The following is a 24,778-nucleotide window of genomic DNA, read 5'->3' as shown; positions in this document are numbered from 1 at the left end:
GCTGGACCTTGCTGTCATGGCAGTAGTGCTTTGTGAATGTATCCACTAATATCAACATCTCAGCCGGGCACATGTCAAGGACAGGCAGTCCTAAAGCAAATGCAGTGGTAGCAGCCTCTGCCGTGCTGAAATGGGAGTCAGACTTTCTGGGAACTGCTTATTGGCCAGGGTGTAGCAGATCTTGACATAAAGGACTTTCCAACTTGACAGGGTCCCCTTCTTGACAGCCTTCCCTTTCTATGCCCCTGGAGAACCCCACAAAAAAGCTGATTGTTCATACTGTGTTCCTAGGTACAATCGATGTAAATGCTCAAAGCTCTTTTGAGGTCCAGCTGATAGTCCCTCTACTTCTCTTTCGAGGTATGAGAAGGAGCAACAAACGTGGGTAGACTGAAATTGTGAAATGTGAAAGTGAGGCATGACTTATGGCAACAATGCCGCTTGAGTCCTCAGTGCAGACTTGTCCAGGAAAATAATGTTGTAGGGCGGATGCACTGAAAGTGCTTGAAGTTCACTCATGTGACAAGCTTACAATCAAAGTGAAAGATGATCATTAAAGTCAGGAGGCTTTAACAAAGGGTGTAACCATGAGAAATGTTAAGACCAAATTAAGGTTCTTTGAGGGAACAAGTGTGTCAAACCTTTAATATGGGGCAGATGGAATAGCACACACTTGGCAGCGCTCCCAGACAATGTCAGCCATCCACACCAACCCTGCTTTCCCCTCAACTCACAGAGCCCCCCAGCTATATAGGTGGGTGCTCCCTGTCCAACTAAACAGAGTGGGACTGGGAATCAGCCCCAGGCTGCAGGCCCTATTGCCCCACCGGCTGGCTGACCGCACAGCCGTCCCGGCACACCAAGATGGTGGCACCCATTGGCTCGCCATCTCGGGCCCCTGTGCTACTGGTCAAATGGTATCTGTGACGTCCTGCTGGTTGGGAGGCCGGAGGAGGGCGCTCCACACTCACCAACTGCTGCATTCTGCTGCCAAAGGGCCTGGCGGAACCCTTGCTGACACCGTGCCCACACCCGTTGCTTAGACGGGGCCTGAACCATTTGAGGAGCTCCTGCTTCCCGGGAGTCTGACCCAGGCTGGAGACTCGCCTCCACCGGCCTGAACTGGTTGCAATCTGGTTAACACTTGCAGTGAGTCAACAGGAGTGAGGTGGGCATGTGCAGAGACGGAGGGAATGTACGCAAGAGGAACTGCAGTGAACACTACAGTTCACCTCCCTGCCCAGGTCCGCATTCTCCTGCCACCTGTGGCCTGCTGCTGACATTGGAGAGCCCAGAGGGCCAGGAGAAGCAATATAAGTATAATTGGCTTCCCAGAGAGAATTAAAGGTAACGCGACGAACATAACTGCCTTCCTGGAGCAAAGGATCTATGACAATGTCGCCTCAGAAGGACTTTCCATCGTGTACCATTTTGCCCCTCCCCGACCTGTGGCCGCTTAGCTTCTGCACTTTAAAGATCAGGATCATATCCTTGCCCAGACAAGACTACATGGGGAAATAAAAGTTGGCAATCACCGTGTCCTGATCTTTCATGACTTTTCCAGTCCAAAAGCAATGAGCCTCATTTGCTGACGCAAAGAAAAAACTGAGAACCCTGAGGCTTACATATGCCATGCTATTCCCTGTCAAACTCAGTGTTAAACACAATGACACTGTGCACTTCTTCCCATCACCACAGCAAATTGGGATTAGATACATGCCACCATCGGATCCACACTCGAGGAACAAAGTGCCATGCAAAAGAGAATCTCAAAGCGCCAGAAACAGACTGTAAGGAGGGCAACGGGAGCAGCCCACTCCTATGTGGAAGTTCGTCAGGAGCGCCGCAGGGTGGTGGAGATGGTGGTGGCCCTCAGCAGAGCAAGCCCATACCCCTCTCAAGAAACTGAGAGGGAAACCAACAAGGACTCCAATTCTGACTGTGCGTTGATGTCCTCTTTCAACTCCACAGATCCACCTCCTGTGCTAATTCATCGGATGTCTGTTGAAATGATCTACCCGGAACGTCTCTCACCAAAGCCAGTTGCCCTAACAGGTGGCGGGGAACCTACCGACACCTACACAAAATTACCTTTCCGACCCCCTCTTTGACACATTCTTCACCGGCCTAGCGACCTCTCAACTACCTCTGCACCACTTCAGTCGTTGGTTAGCCTGGCGAGGCTCAGTACCCAACTGATGGGGAAGATAGACCCTTCCAGGTATCTCAGCTGAGGTCAAAATCTTGCATTGCTAACTGGGATGGTGTGAAGAATCTCCAGGAACCGTCTCTGAATGATGGCTTCCCCCCCCATGCTCTCCAGAAACAGTGCACTACAGAAAGTGCACAAATGTTGATGGTTTGTACTCTGGTTTGGGCGGTGAGGTTCCGATTTCCTGCCCTAGGGGAGGGGAGTTGAGTAATTCAGTTAACTGTCAGAAATTACTTTTAGGAAATGTGTGCTTATTGTCTCTGCTCATCTGATTTACCTCTCATACCACTCCGCCCCCAACCGGGAGTATTATACTCTCACATATCCCTATGCCATACACCATAAACTACAACTTCATCAGTTGGAATGTCAGGGGGTTAAACAACATGTCCAAACGGTACATAGTACACTCCTACATGAGGAGAAGGGGGCAACACGTGGGCATCATCCAGGAAACACACCTCACTTCCCCAGAATTATATGCCATTAGGAAAAGATCGAGAGGGTAGGTGTACTCAACAACATAATTGACATTCGCTAGGGGGTGGGGGGTTAATGATCCGGATTCACCCAGAGGTCCCATTTCAGGCCACTAGGGAACACACTGACCCAGAGGGATGCCATGTCTTGGTGTCTGGCCACCTGGAGGGCAAAGATATTACCATAGTGGGATTATACGCGCCCAACCAAGATAGCGTGCCTTTCTTACTAGGCTTTCAGGAGCCACAGACCCTTTCATGACTCAAGCCATATTCCTTGTTGGAGATTTTAATTGTGTTTCGGACACTTACCTTGACAGATCCCACTCCCCATTAGATAATTCCCCAATACACCGCACTGCCAAACTCTTCAGAAACTGGCAAAATAACTGGGGCCTCACAGACTCTTGGAGACACTTGCATCCCGATCTAAAGGACTACTCTTTTTTCTTGGGACTTTACAAACTCCTTGTCAGGCTTGACTCCTTTCTCACATCTTCTGAGGCCCATAGATCCATCCACACAGCGGAATAACTGTGCCAAACTATCGCAGACCATAACCCCCTACTACTTTCTATGGCCTGGCATAGGTAGTGCGCCCCCCCACATCCCGGACTGGTGGCTGAGGGTGGAGGCACTGGAGGACACAGCCTTTGCCATACCACTGGAGAAACCATCCGATTTTATTCCACAGAAAACACAACCTCCACAAAATCACAAACAGTAGAATGGGAAGCCTCTAAGTCAGTAATTAGAGGAAAATGCATTGCAGAAGTAGTGGGAGTCAGGCACACACTAGTAAGGGACATAAACAACAAAGAGCAGGCCCTGCAGATCTTCGAGTGTGAGAGACCAGAGAACCCTGCAGTGGGTCCGATACTTCTGGAGACCAAGGAAGATGTTGCAGCCTCAACTAAGAAGCTACGGTGCTTTGACCGTAGGGCCTACATGACTCGAGCCTATGCTGGGAGGGATAAAACAGGCTCCTTGTTGGCATGGTAGGCGAACCCGGCCCATAAAGGCTCTCTGATTTTATAAGGAGCAGATGCAGACGGGGAGCAGGTCTTTCACAAAGAAGCAATAACACTAGGTTTTCGGAATAATACAACTCCTTATACGCACCACCAGGCAGCCCCTCACTCACACCCAACTGCACTTCCTATAGGAACTGCACCTCCCATAATTGCAGGAGACAGACGCATCAAATCTGGGTGGCCCCATAACACTTTCAGAGATCCGTGCAGCTATAAAATCGATGGCCAGGGGCAAGGTACCCGGTGCGGACGGACTCGCAGCAGAGATCTATACCAAGTTCATGGACGACCTGGCACCCAGATTAGTCAACCTCTATGCTGAGGAGCTAGATTCGGGTCGCCTCCCCCTACCAACAACGAAGCCATAGTCGTCCCTTCACTGAAACCTGGGCTCCTGGCAGAGAAGGTAAGCTCTTACCATCTCCTATCCATGATGAACTTGGGTTACAAAACTCGAAGTAAAATTATGGGCACTCGCCTCCTTCCACACATGCCCACATTGATCCATGCGGACCAGATGGGCTTTGTCCCCGTAGAAACACATTAATATCAGAAGCAGCTACCGGGCACTGAGGGTGCAGTGCACGTGTCCATTGATATAGAAAAGGCCTTTGACAGCCTGAGATGGGACTACTTCTACCAGGTAATGGAACTGATGGGGCTGGGTCAGGTGTTCATTAATTGGGCCAAGCCTTTGTACACAGCACCAACTCTGCCTGTATCAATACGGGTAGGATCATCTCGGACTCCTATGCAGTAGGGAGGGGAACTAGATAGGGCTGCCCCCACTCCTATTTGCCGTAGCAGTAGAGCCGCTGGCACAGGCGGCCAGAGAGGGAGGCTACTAAAAGGGATTAAGGATACTGGGCCAAACACACAAATTAGCACTATATGCTGATGATATGATCCTCTTCCTCTGCAATGCACGCTTGGAACTGGAGGGTGTGACCTCCTTACTAGAGCCCTTCGGGGTCCTATCAGGCCTCCACATTAGCTAGCAGAAATCCCTCATCTTCCCACTGCGCCGCCACACCTCACTGCCTCGCAATCTGCAGGGGCTTTCATGGGTTGACTCCACCTTTAAATAACTGGGTGTGCAAATTTACCACAAGCCCCGGGACTTGCTGGATGGTAATGGTGGTGCAGCAATTTGAAAGCTCAAGGCAAGTGTGGCTTTCTGGAAATCACTCCCGCTCTCTGTAGGGGGCCGCATTGTGGTCACGAAGATGGTGGCCCTACCTCTGCTGCTCTATTTCTTGATCACCCTACCAATTTCCATACCCAAGTCCTTTTTCAGACAGTTAAATTCCATAATGGTAGACCTCATATGGGGCAGGGGGAAGACGTAGAATAGCCCTGACCAAACTCCAGCACCCAACAGAAAATGAGGGACTTTCAGACCCAGATTTGGAGCTGTAATAACTAGCGGGCCAACTCCAGTGGCTTGCCCAGTGGCTACATGCAAGATCCCAGGGTTACTGGACGATACACCAAAACACTGTACCTTATCACACCCTTCTCCGTGTCCTCATAAAATCCCAAATGAGCACACCCTGGGGACCTAGCAGATTTGCAGGTGATCAGATGCTGCTGGTTCCGCAACTTGCAGCGCACCCAGACCGCCTTACCTTGTGCCCCAGAACTCCCACTGAAATGTTTGGCGGCCCTCCAGAAGGCCGAACTCTTGGAGGAATAGAAAGATGGGTGGCCTACAACATCATGACATTGGGAAATCTATACAGACACGGGGAGTTAGCACCCTTTAAAACCTTAACAGAAGAATACAGGACCAGTATCTACATCACAGAGCACCCTGCCAGGTGGTTCGCGATCAGGGAATGCTATGGCACTCCAACCAACTACAAAAGGTGCAGAGTTTGCTGGCACGGGACCCAGAGCTCCACTCCTTTCTGCTTGTTGCAATTCCACATTGCAGTGGTGCGGTCTATGAAAACTTGCGCCAGACACACCTTGATGGATGTCATTAATGCCTTTAGAGGCAGCCAAATGGACTGCAACTCCTACACACTAATATGTTGCCAGGTTTCCATTGTGGTCAGAGTCCTCTGATCTGCACCGCCCCTGTTGGCCTTCCCAACCCAACAAAGACATGTCCATCCAAACTGTCAGCTCTGGGTGGGGAATGGAGAGGGGCTTGCTACTGGGCCAACTGTGATCGAAGAGCCACTACTGCAGGTCGTGAGCTTCCTTCCCTAACATTTGGATGGCATCTGTTAGATTTCATTGATGCTGGCCACGCTGGAACTTCAGATTCCTTTGCAGAACTTGCATGAGCCAATTTGGAGTAGCTGACAAGGAAGTTACAGACGACTCAGAGGTCAAGAAGCAGCAGAGGAGCTCTCACTAATAAGCAAGATCAAGGCTGTTTAGTGTCAACTGAGGGCAAATCCACAACCTAAGTTGCCCTTCAAACCACTACTGCAAAGGTGGCACACTCTTCCCTTGGTGATTGAAGTAGCAAGTCAAGCCATGTCTCAGGAGAGGTGCAAGTCCCCTGGCCTCTTGCAAAGTGGACATGAGAAGTAGTATATGCAGTATCAAGTATATAACCTCAAATAAAAGGGGACTCTTGAACTTATGCTGCAATTTGTGTGTCTTTAGGAATCAGACCAAAACTAAGCCTCACAGTGGATTAAACCCATATTTGACAGGTATCTCTGAAAAAACATGCTGCCTGTGAATAAGTGTTTATATACCACTGCATTCTGTACAACATAAGCACCTAAACAGGTATTATATTCATCAAATGATAGTGTAAATAAATGTTTCCCAATAGCATGTTCTATAAAACCAGTGCATCAAGTAACACTCGCTTTCACACATGTATTAATACTGCAAAGGATAAATTCCATGTTGTCACCACAGTAAAACGAAACTCTAAAAAAAAAATAAAAAAAAATACTACTTCACGGAATACACAAGAAAACAAACTACTCTAATTGTCATAGGGCTTCTTCCAATAAAGTCCCTTGCTGTACAAATGAAAATCTTTTATCATGATTTTGCTAAAAGTCCTTTATTATAACAGTACACAAAAAGAGCACTAATCAGCTAAAGAAGCAAATGCAACACAGAAGAGATGACAAAAACAAAGACTACAATTAAATGATAGTGAACACTTTGTATATGCAACCTAAAGTTGTCCAAACAGATTCTGTGCTATTGACAAACCTGTGGAAAGAGAGCTACTGAAATAGATAACCAGGGGATATGGAGCATTTTACTTGTTTGAACTGGGCACACCTATCAAAAGGTGCCCTCTGCGCAAATAGGGGAGAATGCGCTGTATTAACATGAATGGGCTGCCCACAGAGTAGCCATGAACTCCCCCTGCCCTGGGGTGGGGGCAGCACATTCAAGTGAAGAATAATTTACCTACCTTTGGTAACGATTTATCTGGTTGAGACATATTCTAGTTGCAGCTTCCTTGCCTTAGAATTGGATCCAGACTGTCGTCTGGGGGAAATTAGAAGGTAAGGAATCTGCAGCTAGAAGTCTCTATAAGATATATGTAGCGGCTTTGAAGCAGCGGCTCCATGTTTCACTGTGCAAGTGGCAACCCGTCTGCACTTTAATGAGAGTGGGAGAGATTCCCGTTGCAGGCCTGTGCAGTGAGTTACTGCACTCGCCTGCAAGGGGATATCTGCGGGGGTTCTTAGGATCCCCTTTCACCTCCTCCAGAGGGCTGCCATCAGGGGGCTGCACCCACAATTCGCTGACTTTGTATGGCGCACTTTCAGTGCGCCTCCTGATAGCTTCTTTGCCTTTACTCCTGCATCTATAATATGGCGCAAAGGGAAAGAGATCTCCCCATTTGCACGGGATATGCCCCCATGCAAATGAGGTAATGCCTTTTGATGACAGCGCTGGTGTTATATGTGCGCCAGCGTTATCTGTATAACAGAAGGGGCCGCACAAACATCTGCAGCCCCTTCTGTAATACCAAAGTGCCCCAGGGCACGCAAAGTGGGAGAAAACACCCATTATTTGTATAATACGGTCCCCGAAGTTAAGGTCAAAACTGCATTTTGTGTGTGAGTTATGGTTTATGGCTGTCATGCAAGTTATGGATTGTGGCGCTAAATGTAACTTGTAAAATTCAATGTTTAATTTCAGTAACCATAACTGTACTTTAACTCTGGATTTTAAATACATTTTTGAAGTTTCAAAGGTGTCTTAATCAAAGATTATTCAAACTTAACTTTCACCTTTTTTCAATATTTTGTTTTGATCATACACTACATTTAACTTCTACAGGAGCACAATCTACCCCACTGCACACAGCTCATGGCCATGTCTTCAACTCACTACGAGTGTCCAACTACTGTGCACTGCCTTTGACCTCTAAGCCAGAGTTGACAGACCCTAGAAGGGGTTCATTATGGGTTCACAAGCCCTTGATAGGTTTGTTGGCGAAGCTGGTGTGCAGTCAGAGAACCCCGTCTCGGGAACCACCACACTTGCTACAAAATGCACTTTTTAAAACCTTTAACTAAGTAGGGGGGCCTCTCTCCTCTTTCACCAAACTGAGCCAGTGGGTCAAAGGATGTTCCCTTGTCCCTCTATGGCTCCTTTGATATTCTTTTTTTTTGGGGGGGGGGGGTGGGGGGGTGCTAGGACAGAGCCATGCATTCTGTAAGAGCAAACACACAGAATATTGTCAACTGCAGCAAGCATGACATGTTTTGGGTCCACGGAAACAGAAAAGCTAGAGTTGAGAATAACATCCTCATCAAATTAGATTTTTTTAATTTAGTTTGCAGACAGTGTGCAAATTAGTGTTTATGGACCATCTGCTGACTACTGCTCCAGATACCTGTAACTTTTAAATCCTTTTGAGCCCGACTATTTAGAGGCTACATTCTTGAAAACTACTGAATGGACTTACACCAACAAACCACAGGCACTTCCATGAGTTAAGGTCAACTTTCATGCTATGGTGTAGTACCGTTCAGCTGTTTCCTTTCTGTAGAGGTGAGCAAAGAATCCTACACAGAACTTCCTCCACAATGCTTTGCCTGATCTACACAAAACCAGCCATTCCGAACCATATCAGACGACCTTGGTTTTTGGGATATTTGTAATAGTAATCAACCAGCGCCAAAGTTATTAACAAAACATTTTTCTGAATAGAAACTCTGACCTAGCCAAACTACAGAGTTACTATCACTGACAAATATATATTCATTTATCTCATACGTATAATCAAATATCGAACCGGACTATCAGTTCGCTTAGCAATCAAATGGATTCCCCCAGAGACCAGGAAGACAGTCACCCATGCACTCATCAGCAGCAGACTTGACTACGGTAACGCCCTCTACGCCGGCACCACACTCAAACGCAAACTCCAGAGAATCCAGAACACAGCTGCACGCCTCGTCCTTGGCCTCCCCCGCCATGAACGAATCTCGCCACACCTCAAATCTCTTCACTGGCTCCCCATAGACAAGAGAATAACATAGGTAACAGACAGAGTTTAACCTTTAATGTTTTGGCTGGCAGGAGACACACATCTCCACAGCAGATCTTTACTTTGCTGGGTCTCTCCTACCTCACTATCTGACTTCACCATCTTATTTAATACTGCAAATTCACCATCTGTGTTAGTTGTTGTAACGAAGTATAATGTCAGGGTTTTTGATGGTCACACAGATCAGTCATTTAATTGGAATGGTTTGGTTTCATTTGTACCACAAATGGCTACATTTGGTTTCAAAACTTAATGACAACCTCACTTAACATAAGTCTAATCAGTGATACAAGCAAATATACAAACAAATAAATATATGCATGTCTATGTGCACAGATTTTCCACGGTCAACTGCTTGTTTACTACTACTTGCCATGTTCCCATGTCATATCTTACTAAAGAAATATAACGAGTGTCTTAGGTTTGAAAGAAATTTAAATTCAAATAGACTGGAGGGATTTTGAATGACAGCTGCTACAGCTTGCACACTTATATTTGAGAGAGTACACATCCAGCTGAACACAAGGAGAAACTACAGAGGCAAGACGTGAACGAAAATTAAGAATCAGGGAAGGATTTTATAGAGGTTACAACAAATAAATGAGAAAAGGAACCAGAAACTGCAGTGAGATAAGAAAACCAAACTATTACATGGAAAGGTCTGTACCAGACACAGAGGAGAGGAGCAGTAGGAAGAGGAGAGGAGCAGTAGGAAGAGGAGAGGAGCAGTAGGAAGAGGAGAGGAGCAGTAGGAAGAGGAGAGGAGCAGTAGGAAGCGGAGAGGGGAAGTGGGCAACAGAGAGTACTAAGAAGTGAAGTGAGTTTTTGATTCAGACATTAAGATGGTCATAAGAGCATGCACAAACTTGAATATCAGGATATAAACAGCTAGAGGTAAAGGTCTGTGCAACATAATAAAAATAGAATGTTACCTTTTAAGAAGATTTGCAAAAAGGCGGCCAAATGCTGCACCACAAAGCAATGATGGCACAAAAAGGCCACTGGGCACGGAGATTCCATAGGTCCAGCAGGAAAGCAGAAAGTACAAACCGAAGAAAAGAGACAATGTGATGGGACTGAAAGTGCCTGAAAAAGAAGAGGTACAAAAACATAACAGAAGGAAAGCTATATATCACAAACCCATAAAGTATCAGGTCACTAAGCAATAAGGATGGACAGATGAAGACACCTTGCAGATTCACCAAATGACTGCTATTACTATACAGTGGGCCTATGTGGGGAAACATACTAACTGTGAGAGTTAATAATACTGAGTCCATGCTACACTGGCAGGAAAAAAGGATGGCAAGGGGTTAGTATAAAACAATGCTGGGGGAGCTGTATCTGCAATGATTTGCCATGCAGAAACTTCCTCTGTCCACTACCAAATAAGCATATAGCTGAAGAGTGAACATAGTTGTAGGGCAATGCCTCCCTTGGCATGGTTACCCCATAACTGTTTGCCTTTTGTTGATGCCAGTTATCATTGAAAGTGTGCTGGGACCCTGCTAACCAGGCCCCAGCACCAGTGTTCTTTCCCTAAACGGTACCTTTGTTCCCACAATTGGCACAGCCCTGTCACACAGATAAGTCCCTTGTAAATGGTACCCCTGGTACCAAGGGCCCTGTGGGCAGGGAAGGTCTCCAAGGGCTGCAGCATGTATTATGCCACCCTGGGCACCCCTCACTGAGGAAAATGACGAATAGGACTTTTCAGATATTATCGGAATAGAAAAAGAAATAGCAATTCAGGAAGCGGACATACTGTGGATGTATTATCTGATGTCAAATTGTTACTATTTTATCTTGATAAAGGTGTTAGACAATTTTACTCTAGTTCAGCATTAGAATACACAGATGATACCCCCAAAATAAAGACATACCTGGGCAAAGGACATTATCTAGAGATCAGAATACAATATAGGAACTATAGGACACCACCTAGACATGTCAAGAACATGACATTTCAAGAGAAAAAATTATTTATTATTCAACTATGATGAGTTAAAGTCTATGTTTATCATTGTTCACCACAGAGCAAACTGTCACCACTTCTTTCTCAAGTTAATCAAGAGCCTCATCAACTTGCTCACTACATACATGAGGTGCAAAACAGTATAGTCTAAACTTAAAGATGAACTTTTAGTCTAAATCCAGCTATCCTTTGTAGCACACTGTGTCTTGGAACCAGTCAAGTCATGATTCTTCTATTAAAGGATTCTGCCTGGTACAGGGAACACTTAATGATTCTCTTTGCAACTTTCCAACTCACTTTAAAAAAATAATCTTTTCTCACATGAGTCTAGCGAAATGTAGTGAACTGGAGTGTCAGGCTGACAGAGAGGCCAAAATCCTGATGTCAGCTGTCAGTGTGCACCACACCAAGTGTAAAAGAATTTGACCCATATACAGTTGATATTCTGCCTCGCCCACTCTAGCTTAGCTCAACCAGCAATATCTTCCTCAGGGGAAATGCACAGGGGGTGTATATGTGAACTATTCAAACATAATAGAGTTAGGAAATAAAGACATCTTCCGTGACCAAAAGATCAATGTGCAGATCAATATGGTCAGAGAGAAGTTGGTGGTTAGTCCAGATGAAGATTTTCACTTTGGAGCTTAGAATCTTTTCTGACAGAAGCAAATCTTCTGTGGGATAAATCTAAATGCGCGATCACTGAAGGACAACTAAGTCGGATTCAGTGATCAGATGACGCCCTCGAACTACACGTCAAAAAAAAAAAAAAGATAATGCATAAAAGTTTTATCTGTCAAGATGGTGGTTTTTAGTGACAGTTAAAAGACTGCTTCCTATCTTCGAGATGAAGTACTGTATAACAGCGGCCAATGTTTTTCCACAACATTCTAATAGCAGTGCAAATTTGAAGAAGGCTTTCCAAAGTTACTGCTCAAACTGCAGTTAACCTTTTTTAAATTTGGGAGATGGTTTATACAACTCAGCTTCCTGGTCCATAAGATATGTGAACTCCCACTGGAATTCCAGTTCCACTGCAATTCTTGCAGGCAGGAAACATCTCTCTGCTTCTATACTTTTCAAGCTAGCTCAGCAGAAAAAGTTTCATAAAGACAAGTAGGCTTCACTAAAACAGTCATTACCTGTTTCAGTCCTATCAGTCAACAATAAATGGACAAGATTAGTTCTAGAGTAAAGTGTTCAAAGACGCCCAGGCATTACGGGAAAATTCTTTCTTCAATGGTCCCCTAGAAGTCACGCACAGCAAGGATTCTTCAATACAGCAGGCAGGTAAGTCTTCTTTACTCATCAGTACCAGGTCGATTCTCTTCTTAGAGTGGGTCAAGCAGGTATTTGAAAGAGAAACCAGCCAATGACATCTTGCTAAGCCTAAACAAATTCCAAGGCTTCTCCACCTAGTTTTGCATACATGTCATGCACTTCCCGTCATATGTGTATACTTTGTGGCAACAAAACCACTCTAGGGCTCCATGCATCGGAATTCTATATTAATGCATCCTTGTCATTGCATTGTTTTCCTTTGTGTCCCAACTCTACCCCTGGGCCTTCCAGCTCAAAACCCCGTGCTTTAAAAGATCTGAATATCCTGAACTTCCCTTATTGAAAGTGGAAAAGTGGTGTAGATTATATTCAGTCACAAAAATTCCAGTTGGCAGGCAGCCGCAAAGTGTTTCTTCACTCCCATACTGGGTACTCTGAGGCAGCTGAAAAACAGGCCCAACATCAGGGGTCAAGTGCAAACTCAGACACAAATGGGTACACCTTTGGGAGGCACTTTGGAGGAGCAAAGGCAAAACAGATTTCACCTTTTGTGTATTATGTAAATTATACATAATGAAGCAGAACCTGGTCTTACCAATTGTACCGAAAGCTTATGCTATCTACATGCTGCAAAATGTGGTTTTGGTAGCCCTTCCAATCAAATGTTACATGTTGCATTACTTAATAAAACATTTTCGTTTCCATTTTTCCATTGTTGATTCCCCAAAAACAAGGCCCAGATCAAGACACTGAGGTCCAGCCTTTAGCAATTACTCAGGCCAAATACCCTCTTAGCTGGTAACTGCAATCACACCAATAGCGGGAGAGAGCAATCTTTAAATGGGGATAACACGCAAGACATTGTGAAGTACTGGTCAGCATGGTACTATGGTTTGGTTAAATATAAAGAACAATTGCACATTTTGGTCCTTTTGTAGATGATGGGAGAGAATTATATTAAGCATTTGGATCTAGAATACCTCTTACTTGAAAATAATTTTAACATTTTCAATTACAAATCGAAGCAAAGTAATTAAGTACACTTTTACACAACGGTTCTCACATAGTAATTACGGATTTATGTATTCATAGTTTCACACACATGGATATTGGGTGTACCTTTAGGTGTACCTTCCAATTCTTGTACACTCCATACTAAAATTAGAGGAGCCTATAATGCACCCGCCTAGCGCAAGCAAAACATATGTAATTAACATTTCTAGACAAAAACACTCTTTCTGGAAAACTTTTGGATGCAATAATCTAGGTAACAATTACAGGTTTACTTTGAAACTATACTTTGTACAGAATTAAAACGTATCACACTGGCGCACACGCACCCTAAATGAACAGTATGCTCTCAATGAATGCAAAAGTGCATATCTTTAATTGCTCTTCTTTCCTTAACAATACGGTGATATAAACATCCAATAAGCTGGATCTTTTCTCTGTGACGCACAAGCAACTTCCACATTTGTATCACAGAACAAGTCAAAATTAGAAGCTAAATTAACCATGATAACCCAAGAGTATTCTAACAATCACCTCATGATAAAGTGGCACTAAAATTCAACAGAAGTAATGTAATGTACCTTTGACAAGTGCAGAAGCACAGATAATTTAATCCACATATGCAAAAGAAAATGTAGAAGCTCATACAGAAATGCTGATAAAGTAATTATTGGACTTTTGATTTGGGGTTAAGAGTTCCCAGTGAACAAAGCAGGGGCAAAGTGTAACTTCAAAACACCTATGCGGATGAGCAACAGGACACCAATATGCACTCCTCTGCAAACAACCACGGAAGCATAACAAAGAGTCTTATGAAACTTAAACAAGATCCTGCAGGATGTCGCTCATGGACAAATACACCAACACCCAAGCACCACTGAACTTATTTATGTTGAACGACAAGTGTCTAGGTCTTTTACCTCTACCAAGGTAAAGACTTTTTACAAGGGTCATTATACACTGAAACTACAGTTCATTGAACATAAAGCCATATGGAATATAGGAAAACCAGAAAGGTTAATTTAGCGGACACATACAAAACCCTGGCAGCAGCTTTGAGCGACTTCATAAAAACACACACTCTTGCATGCTACCTAAAGCTGCAGTCGCAAATTATTCGTCAAAGGAAACATATACAAATTATTTTTTCATATGTGCAGCCACAAAACAGAAGGAGGATATGTTTTGTGACTACATGTCAAATGGGGTGAATACACTTTAAACTCAAATACACAGAAGGTACAATTACATACCAGGCTCTTTAGGTAACACTGATTTTGAAACAGTAATTTGAGGAACTATTAAAAGTACAGCAAAAAAATATTCGAATTCAATGACGGTGGCACTGTGTTCGGAAAAGTCACTACATGTGCACAGAGAATTTAAGTAATCTTTCTTATGGAGTGTGCACCACCCTATTTAACAGTTTTATTTAGTTCACCTGCAACACTACAATTACAGGACCTTATAGAAAGCACTACCAATGTATCATTCTATATAAAAAAAATGTTTTTAAAAATCAAACTTGCAGCAGGTGCTGCCCACAAGAGTAATGAATATTACAACAGAAAAACTAAACAGATCAGAACATGGCTGCCAACTGGAGAGTAGTGCGCTTACTTGAGAAATGTAATGAAAATGTCACTTACCCAGTGTACATCTGTTCGTGGCATCAGTCGCTGAGATTCACATGGTATGCATGAGCTCGCCATCTGGTGTTGGGTCGGAGTGTTACAAGTTGTTTTTCTTCGAAGAAGTGTTTTCGAGTCACGGGACCGAGTGACTCCACCTTCTGTGCTCATTGCGCATGGGCGTCGACTCCATCTTCGATTGTTTTCCCCGCAGAGGGTGAGGTAGGAGTTGTACTATAGTAATAGTGCCCGCGCAATGAAAAATGTAAGTATGTACCTATTAAAGGATTAAGTAATATATACAAATGTACAAAATTGAAGGTAACTTCTGAACTGCTACAGGCTTCCGGGGAGGTGGGTGGGTCCATGTGAATCTCAGCGACTGATGCCACGAACAGATGTACACTGGGTAAGTGACATTTTCAGTTCGATGGCATCTGTCGCTGTAGATACACATGGTATGCATAGACTAGTAAGCAGTTAGTTCCCCATAAGCGGTGGTTTAGCCTGTAGGAGTAGAAGTTGTCTGAAATAGAGTTCTTAATACAGCTTGACCTACTGTAGCTTGTTGTGCGGATAGCACATCTATACAGTAGTGTTTGGTGAATGTGTGAGGCGTAGACCAAGTGGCTGCCTTACATATTTCCTGCATTGGGATGTTTCCTAAAAAGGCCATTGAAGCACCTTTTTTCCTTGTTGAATGTGCCCTGGGAGTAATGGGCAGTTGTCTTTTTGCTTTAAGGTAGCAGATTTGGATGCATTTAACTATCCATCTGGCTATACCTTGTTTTGATATTGGGTTACCTGCATGAGGTTTTTGGAATGCAATAAATAGCTGTTTAGTTTTTCTGATGTTCTTTGTTCTGTCAATGTAGTACATTAATGCTCTTTTGACATCTAATGTATGTAGTGCTCTTTCAGCCACAGAATCTGGCTGTGGGAAAAATACTGGTAGTTCTACCGTTTGATTTAGATGGAATGGTGAAATAACTTTTGGTAAAAATTTTGGATTAGGTCGTAGGACGACCTTATTTTTATGTATTTGTATAAAAGGCTCTTGTGTTGTGAACGCTTGAATTTCACTTACTCTTCTTAGAGATGTAATGGCGATGAGAAAGGCAACTTTCCAGGTTAGGAATTGTATTCCGCAAGAGTGCATGGGTTCGAAAGGTGGGCCCATGAGTCTTGTTAGAACCACGTTTAGGTTCCATGAAGGAACAGGTGGTGTTCTTGGTGGTATAATTCTTTTAAGCCCTTCTATAAATGCTTTGATAACTGGTATCCTATACAAGGAAGTTGAATAGGTAGTTTGCAGGTATGCAGATATTGCTGCAAGGTGTATTTTAATAGAAGAGAAGGCTAGCTTTGCTTTTTGTAAATGGAGCAAGTAATTTACTATATGTTTTGGAGTTGCATCTAGCGGTTGTATCTGATTATGATGGCAGTACCAAACAAATCTTTTCCACTTACTTGCGTAGCAGTGTCTAGTGGATGGCCTTCTGGCCTGCTTTATGACTTCCATACACTCTTGGCTAAGTTGCAAGTGTCCGAATTCTAGGATTTCAGGAGCCAGATTGCTAGATTCAGCGATGCTGGGTCCGGGTGTCTGATCTGTTGGTTGTGTTGCGTTAACAGATCTGGTTTGTTGGGCAGTTTGATGTGTGGTACTACAGACAGATCTAGCAGTGTTGTGTACCAGGGTTGTCTTGCCCAAGTTGGTGCTATTAAGATGAGTTTGAGTTTGTTTTGACTCAATTTGTTTACTAGGTAAGGAAGGAGAGGGAGAGGAGGAAAAGCGTAAGCAAATATTCCTGACCAGTTCATCCATAGGGCATTGCCTTGGGATTGCTTGTGTGGGTATCTGGACGCGAAGTTTTGGCATTTTGCGTTCTCTTTTGTTGCAAATAAGTCTATTTGTGGTGTTCCCCAGAGTGTGAAGTAGGTGTACAGAATCTGTGGGTGGATTTCCCATTCGTGGACTTGCTGGTGATCTCGAGAGAGATTGTCTGCCAGCTGATTCTGGATCCCCGGAATAAACTGTGCTATTAGACCAATCTGATGGTGGATTGCCCACTTCCATATTTTTTGAGCTAACAAGCTTAACTGCGTTGAATGTGTTCCTCCTTGTTTGTTTAGATAATACATCGTTGTCATGTTGTCTGTTTTGACAAGGATGTATTTGTGGGTTATGATTGGTTGGAAAGCTTTTAGTGCTTGAAAAACTGCTAATAATTCTAGATGATTTATATGCAGTTTTGTTTGATGTATGTTCCATTGTCCTCTTATGTTGTGTTGATTGAGATGTGCTCCCCACCCTGTCATGGAAGCATCTGTTGTTATTACGTACTCTGGCACTGGGTCTTGGAAAGGCCGCCCTATGTTTAAATTTATACTGTTCCACCATAGAAGCGAGAGGTAAGTTTGGCGGTCTAGCAACACCAGATCTAGAAGGTGACCCTGTGCTTGAGACCACTGTGAGGCTAGGCACTGTTGTAAGGGCCTCATGTGCAGTCTTGCGTTTGGGACAATGGCTATGCATGAGGACATCATGCCTAGGAGCTGTAGTATTGTTCTTGCTTGTATTGTTTGGTTTGGAGACATGTGTTGAATGACCCTGTTGAAATTGTGGATCCTTTGTGGAGTTGGCGTTGCTACTCCTTTTGTCGTGTCTATTATGGCTCCTAGATATTGCTGTACTTTGCTTGGCAGAATGTTTGATTTTGCAAAGTTGACGGTGAACCCTAGTTTGTAGAGGGTTTGTATGACTTGATTTGTGTGGTTTGAGCATTGTGTGAGCGAACTGGTTTTGATTAGCCAGTCGTCTAGATACGGGAACACATGTATTTGCTGCCTTCTGATGTGTGCAGCGACTACTGCTAGGCATTTTGTGAATACTCTTGGAGCGGTTGTTAAACCAAAAGGCAATACTTTGAATTGGTAATGTATTCCTTTGAATACAAACCTTAGATATTTCCTGTGTGATTGATGTATTGGTATATGGAAATATGCATCCTTGAGGTCTAGGGTTGTCATGTAGTTGTGTTTTTTGAGCAATGGTAACACTTCTTGTAGTGTGACCATGTGAAAGTGGTCTGATTTGATGAATGTGTTTACTACTCTGAGGTCTAGAATTGGTCTCAGTGTTTCGTCCTTTTTTGGTATCAAGAAGTACAGTGAATAAACTCCTGTGTTTATTTGTGTGCTTGGTACTAATTCTATTGCATTTTTTTGCAGTAGTGCTTGAACTTCTATCTCTAGAAGCTGTGAATGGTATTTTGTTAAATTTTGTGATTTTGGTGGTATGTCTGGAGGGAATTGCAGGAATTCTATGCAATAACCATGCTGGATAATTGCTAAGACCCATGTGTCTGTAGTTATTTTGTCCCATGCTTCGTAATATTGACGTATCCTCCCGCCCACTGGTGTTGTGTGGGAGGGGTGTGTGACATGTGAGTCACTGCTTGTTGGTAGTGGTTTTGGGGCTTTGAAATCTTCCCCTATTCCTAGGGAATTGCCCCCCTCTATACTGGCCCCGAAAACCTCCCCTGTACTGTCCCTGGTAGGTGGGCGGTGCGGACTGTGAGGTGCTAGCTTGTGTGGCCTGACCCCGAAACCCTCCTCTAAAAGGTGTTTTGCGGAAGGTGTTATAAGATCCTCTGCCCTGCGGGGAATAGAGTGCGCCCATGGCCTTGGCAGTGTCAGTGTCCTTCTTGAGCTTTTCTATGGCTGTGTCGACCTCCGGTCCGAACAGAAGTTTTTCGTTTACTGGCATGTTAAGCACTGCCTGCTGAATTTCTGGCTTGAATCCAGACGTTCTGAGCCATGCGTGCCTACGGATGGTAACCGACGTATTAATGGTTCTTGCGGCCGTGTCTGCTGCATCCATGGAGGAGCGTATTTGATTGTTGGAAATGTTTTGACCCTCCTCAACAACCTGTTTTGCTCTCTTTTGCAGATCTTTTGGGAGATGTTCAATGAGATGCTGCATCTCATCCCAGTGGGCTCTGTCGTATCGCGCTAACAGCGCTTGTGAATTTGCGATGCGCCACTGGTTTGCTGCTTGGACAGCAACCCTCTTCCCGGCTGCATCGAACTTCCTACTTTCTTTATCTGGGGGAGGTGCATCCCCAGAAGTGTGTGAGTTTGCCCTTTTTCTGGCAGCCCCTACCACCACAGAGTCTGGTGGCAGCTGAGAGGTGATGAATACAGGGTCCGTAGGAGGCGCCTTATACTTCTTGTCCACCCTAGGCGTCACTGCCCTACTTTTTACTGGCTCCTTGAAAATGTCCTTTGCATGGCGTAGCATGCCTGGGAGCATCGGCAGGCTTTGGTAGGAGCTGTGGGTTGAAGAGAGGGTGTTAAATAAAAAATCATCCTCTACTTGTTCCGAGTGTAGTTCCACATTATGGAATAGTGCTGCTCTAGCCACCACTTGTGAGTAGGCTGTGCTGTCTTCCGGTGGTGATGGCCTAGTTGGGTATGTGTCTGGGCTGTTATCAGACACTGGTGCGTCGTACAAGTCCCACGCATCCTGATCTTGGTCATCGTGGCTCATGGCGGTGTGAGCTGGCGAATGTGACGGGGTGTAAGTTGGCGAAGCCGGAGTTACAGGTGGAGGCGAGGGAGGAGGTGTTACCTTTTGTGCTGTTTGTTGCTGAGGAGTAAACTGAAGCGTTCTCTTTCGTTTGACAGGTGGAAGGGTACTGATCTTCCCAGTCCCCTGCTGAATAAAGATACGCTTTTGCGTGTGATCCACGTCAGTGGATTGCAGTTCTTGTTCAAATCTATGTTTCTTCATTTGAGAAGACATAGAATGCTCTTCAGTGTAGGAGCCAGAAACAGGGTCTGATGTCGCTTTTTTCGGCTCCGAAACCCCTGTCGATTGTTTTTTCGGCTCCGAGGTAACCTTCCTTTTTTTCTGTGCCGAAAATTCTTGGCCTCTATGGTCTTCGGCGCCACTGTCTCGGCGTCGATCCGTGTCGACACCGAACTCTCGGTGTCGATGCTTCTGTTTAGCACTCTCTCGGTCTCGAGGAGGCTGCGTGCCGGTGTCTCGACCGGAGTCGGACGATCTCGACACTAAATGGGCCTTTTTCGGTGCCGATTGTTGGTCACCGAGAATTTGGGTGGAGCCATGGCCGGTTGGCAGTGGCGTCCCCTGGGCCTTCTTTCCTTTTTTAAGGTTTGATCTCGACGTCTTACTCACAGTTCTTGTAGAGTGTAGCTCGTCGGAGTCTGAATCCTGGATGGAAAAGGATTCCTCCTGTTCCTCTTCTGTCTCGAACTGTCGACGCTCTTTTGGCGTGGACGCCATCTGGAGTCTTCTCGCTCGACGGTCGCGCAGAGTTTTTCGGGACCGGAACGCCCGACAGGCCTCACAGGATTCTTCGCTGTGCTCGGGTGACAGGCACAGATTACAGACCGAGTGTAGGTCCGTATAAGGATATTTGTTGTGGCATTCGGGGCAGAATCGAAACGGGGTCCGTTCCATCGGCGTTGTCCTCCACGCGGTCGGGCCGACTAGGCCCCGACGGGGTGCCGAAATCTACCCCGAAGGGCACCGAAGCGCTTCGATGTTCAACGCGTCGTTGTATGTGTCTATCTCTAACCGGATCGCAACGATACCGTCGAAAATCTTCCGTCTTCAGCTATCTTTCCGTTCCGAAACTCGGAGCGACAGGAACACGTCCGAACCCGATGGCGGAAAGAAAACAATCGAAGATGGAGTCGACGCCCATGCGCAATGAGCACAGAAGGTGGAGTCACTCGGTCCCGTGACTCGAAAACACTTCTTCGAAGAAAAACAACTTGTAACACTCCGACCCAACACCAGATGGCGAGCTCATGCATACCATGTGTATCTACAGCGACAGATGCCATCGAACACTTATTTCACAACGGACAGGATTTTCAGCCATTTCAGATAAGGTGAAAAGGGTTGTTTTTGCTCCTATGTCCACTAGCAGGGAGTTTCGGGCACTGGCTGAAGCACAGATGCACCTTACCTTTGCACTGATTTCCAAAGTAAAAGGGCTCTGTTCTTTAACAGACTTTCGTTCAACTTCAGTTTGGACTTTTGTCCTCTCATAGATTAAAGTCTTTGTCTCCAGTTGAGACATACTTCCTTCATTTTTCCTAACAGCGTGACTACTGTGAAGGTAAGTCTCATGCAGGCCAGCCTCCGACAACAGTCTGTACCTGGATGCGACAAGAGTAAAGTTACCGAGACTCTATTGGGACAAAACACTGCAGTCTGAATGCTGCTTATGGGTGGCTGAAAGGACCTCGCTATATCAGACTTGAACAATGCAACCTCAAATGTACAAGAAGATAAAACCTTTCAATTAGTATTTCCTCTTTTTTGTTTAAAAAAAAAAACGGACTTGTGAGTGGTGGCAGATCGTATGAGCTTAAAGTTGTGTCACATGTTATCGGTGTGTGGTGCTTTGAAGGTAGTGGAGAGTTTGGGTGTTAGGTTCCTCTTCCTGAATAAGTCAAGGATAGCAATACTGTGTCTGGTTGTTGGCTTACAGATGCTCAGACACTTGAGGACAGTTTAAGTTTGTAAAAACATTTTAAGGCCTGGCTGCACAGCAGGACTAGGTGAGCACAAAAGTCACTCCAGTTCTTCTGCAGCCACCAACTACAAATTCCCTTCATCATGGCAGATTTAAAGGTGACAACTTCACCGAGATGAAAGTTCACAAATATCTGTCAGTTTGCACATTTAGAATGACCTTCCAGGAACAGTAACACATTAAAGTCAAATTGGTATATAATTGTTTTCTTATACAAGACTGAAAACAGAATTTGCTGTTATTCTTGTAACTTAGTTTAATTTAGTATCCTACTGAAAGGGTCTGGATATAGTGCCTTTGACAACAAACTCTGTACAGTGAAAGGGAACATCCTCATTCGTATATTCACTGTATATTTCAGAAATAGGAACATTTGAGCACTGAGTAACGATTTTGATCTCAAACACTCCATCAATGCATCCTTCTAACACAGCAGCAGCTTTCTACACATCTCTGTTTAACGTTTTCCTGAGGCTAAAGCCACAGTTCTGAAATATAATAAACTGTACATCTTCCTAAGGAGCCTAATATTTGGAGCACTGCCTTCACGTTACTACTCAACAGCTCTATCCAGGGTCTGCAATGCTATCACTTAATCTAGAACAGTTTATGCATCCGATCGATGCACTGATAGATCTGCTTTTCCCACTGAGCATAACCAACGCGCACCCTCACATAGCATACATTCGCATCACCCATTGTTCTGGAGGCAGAGTGCATGAAAAGGGAATTGGTTTTAAACTTCCTGTGGGTATGTACTCACCATCCTGGTGAAAAAGCTGCAGGATTGCAGATTCCTGGGGGTTGAAGAACAGTGTAGCCATGTCATTGTATGATCCATTGGCACAGAAGAAGGTTCTGATGGAGGAATTCACTTCTTCAGATGAGGAGACCTGGCATTAAACACATAGAATTAGGTCTTACCACCTTCTGCTAAGTAGAATGTCTATGATCTGAGTAAACAAAAAATAAAACGTAATTGTAAAGGCTGGATCACAAACGCTGGGCACATTTTCCCAAATGATGACAAGAGTAAAAAAATCTCAAATATAAGGCCACAGAGGTCTAAGAATATTCATAGGTTTATGTTTTATGATGGAATTTGTGTGCATACATGTGATGTACTCGGTATACGTCAGGAGCCCCAAGACCTCTGTGGGAGGTTTATGCTCTCCCCAATGGGCAGCTACTGTGAGTTTGCAGTGTACCACTTATGGTTGCCAAGAGCCTCATGCTATCTTTTGAGACACCTTTTGCAATTCCTTTGATGAGAGTCCTTAGTGGGGTTTCTTGCATGAGTAGCATCAGATTCCCCTTGCAATTGGTGTGTGTACCATAACATAAATGTGGGATATGACAGCTCTCAGACCTTCATGTTGGGTGCATGGTGCTGTTGTCAACCTTCCTCTGAATGTGTCACGCCAGCCTCTCGGATGCTCTACCTGTAAGGCCAAGGTATCATTTCCCCCTTGAGAAGATGAAGACATCTTTCTACATTCTCCTAAAAGCATTGAGGCAACAAACACAACAACGGTGGTCACGAGTGAAACGAGGAGACTCTCCAGCACTCTGCAGAAAAGGAAACAAGAAAAAAGCAAAAAATAAGGCAGATGCAACCAGAAGAGATATTTCTCCTCTCCCCAGCTAGATGACAGTCTAACCACTAGCTCAAACTAGCGGTGAAATCAACGCCAACAAGGTAGAGGAGACACAGACCCAAACATTATCCTTGAACAGACGCAAAGAAATCAAAGAGTACTTTGTGGATTTTCTCCTTATTAGAATGCTTGATTGGCACAGTTAGATGTACTTGTGAATAAGAAACTGGCAATACAATAAATGCTTTAGGGAGACAGAAAGGGAAGAGAAAATGTGTGTGTATGTCCACTAATGTGTGTATGTGTGTGTTTGTGCGTGTGCGCATGCACACACATGAACAAGCATTCTACAACTGGAACTGTACAAGCAAAGAGGCTAGAGGTCTACGACATGCAGAGCCGGAGTTGAGACGTCATACAGGAAGAGAAAGGGAAGTGTACCTGACAAGCTTGGGCTTTGGGTGTACATTCCTCATGCGATACTTTGCGAGCCTCCTATTCAGGCAGTTGAATGTGGCTCCGAGGAGGCCCCCAATCACCCCCATAATGACGAAGAAAGCCAAATCCACCACAGACCAAAGATGACATTTTTTATCAGAATCGGAGCACTGAGGGCAGGAGAGACAGAAGGCGGCAGTGAGGAAGAGGTGAAATAGCAGCCAGGATCAAAGTGCACAGAATACATAAGGTAACACCATCTGCAGACAATATCAAGCACATCAACAGTACACAAGAACACTCATAGACAGTCTTCATCTACCCCATCATCTATGAGGGGTGCTCTATGCACGAGGCAGCAGTTACACCCTAAGGTAAAAGTGATGTCCCCATTAAAATCAAAATGGCGCCCCTACCCCCAGATAGAACACCTAATAAAATGGTGTTAATGTCATCATGTAAAACCAGTATTAGCCTGAAGCTTAGGGGAATTTTTTTATTCGGTCAACAGTCACAAATCACTGAAAATGGTGTCTGTATCACCAAGCAACACAATAACAATTTAAAGTAGCTGTCTACCACAGTGTTGTATTTGCGTGCGTACCCTCGCGCACGGCCTCGCGACTAGAACACTGATGGTGAAGGGGTTGCTAGGCGTTTCGACGGCGGCGCGAGGGAAACGCCGGTAGAAGTCGGAAGGAGATGACGGTTGGACGGAGCGGCGGTATTGGAGGCGCTTGGAGACTGTCGAGCTGATTGTATTTTACCCAAGTAAAATAAAGGTGTTTTCCGCTCACCGTCCTCCTCGCATTCTTCACACAGTCAAATGTTAGACACCTTTAATCAACAGGCATGAAGCCACACCCCGAGGTAAAGCCACTATCCAAGGCAAAACAGAGTGTTTTTATGGCAGAGAGGCATACTAAAGCAAGCATTGGCAAGGCAAATAGGTATCACCTTTGGGACCTATTGTCTTAGACAGTACCTTTGGCGATGCTGAACAGCATCAATAAGCAGCCTAGAATTTTGTCAGTGCTGTTTAGTATA

The 24,778-nt window shown here is 44.7% G+C and overlaps 1 protein-coding gene across 1 annotated transcript in view; it reads right to left on the bottom strand.

Annotated features, from left to right (window-relative positions):
* Positions 1–24,778, bottom strand: part of CLCN6 (chloride voltage-gated channel 6) — a 194,660-nt gene that overhangs the window by 64,591 nt on the left and 105,291 nt on the right. Inside the window, exons 12-15 of the mRNA XM_069241255.1 lie at positions 23,735–23,901; positions 23,138–23,264; positions 22,459–22,588; positions 10,152–10,305 (exon numbers count right to left, since the gene is read on the bottom strand). Coding sequence (XP_069097356.1) covers positions 10,152–10,305; positions 22,459–22,588; positions 23,138–23,264; positions 23,735–23,901 — 578 coding nt within the window. The remainder of the gene's footprint in view (positions 1–10,151; positions 10,306–22,458; positions 22,589–23,137; positions 23,265–23,734; positions 23,902–24,778) is intronic.

Source organism: Pleurodeles waltl, chromosome 6, assembly GCF_031143425.1.
Source record: "Pleurodeles waltl isolate 20211129_DDA chromosome 6, aPleWal1.hap1.20221129, whole genome shotgun sequence".
Lineage (NCBI taxonomy): Eukaryota > Metazoa > Chordata > Amphibia > Caudata > Salamandridae > Pleurodeles > Pleurodeles waltl.
Note: the sequence above shows the minus strand (reverse complement) of the source record. Positions and strands in the feature narration are given on the sequence as shown.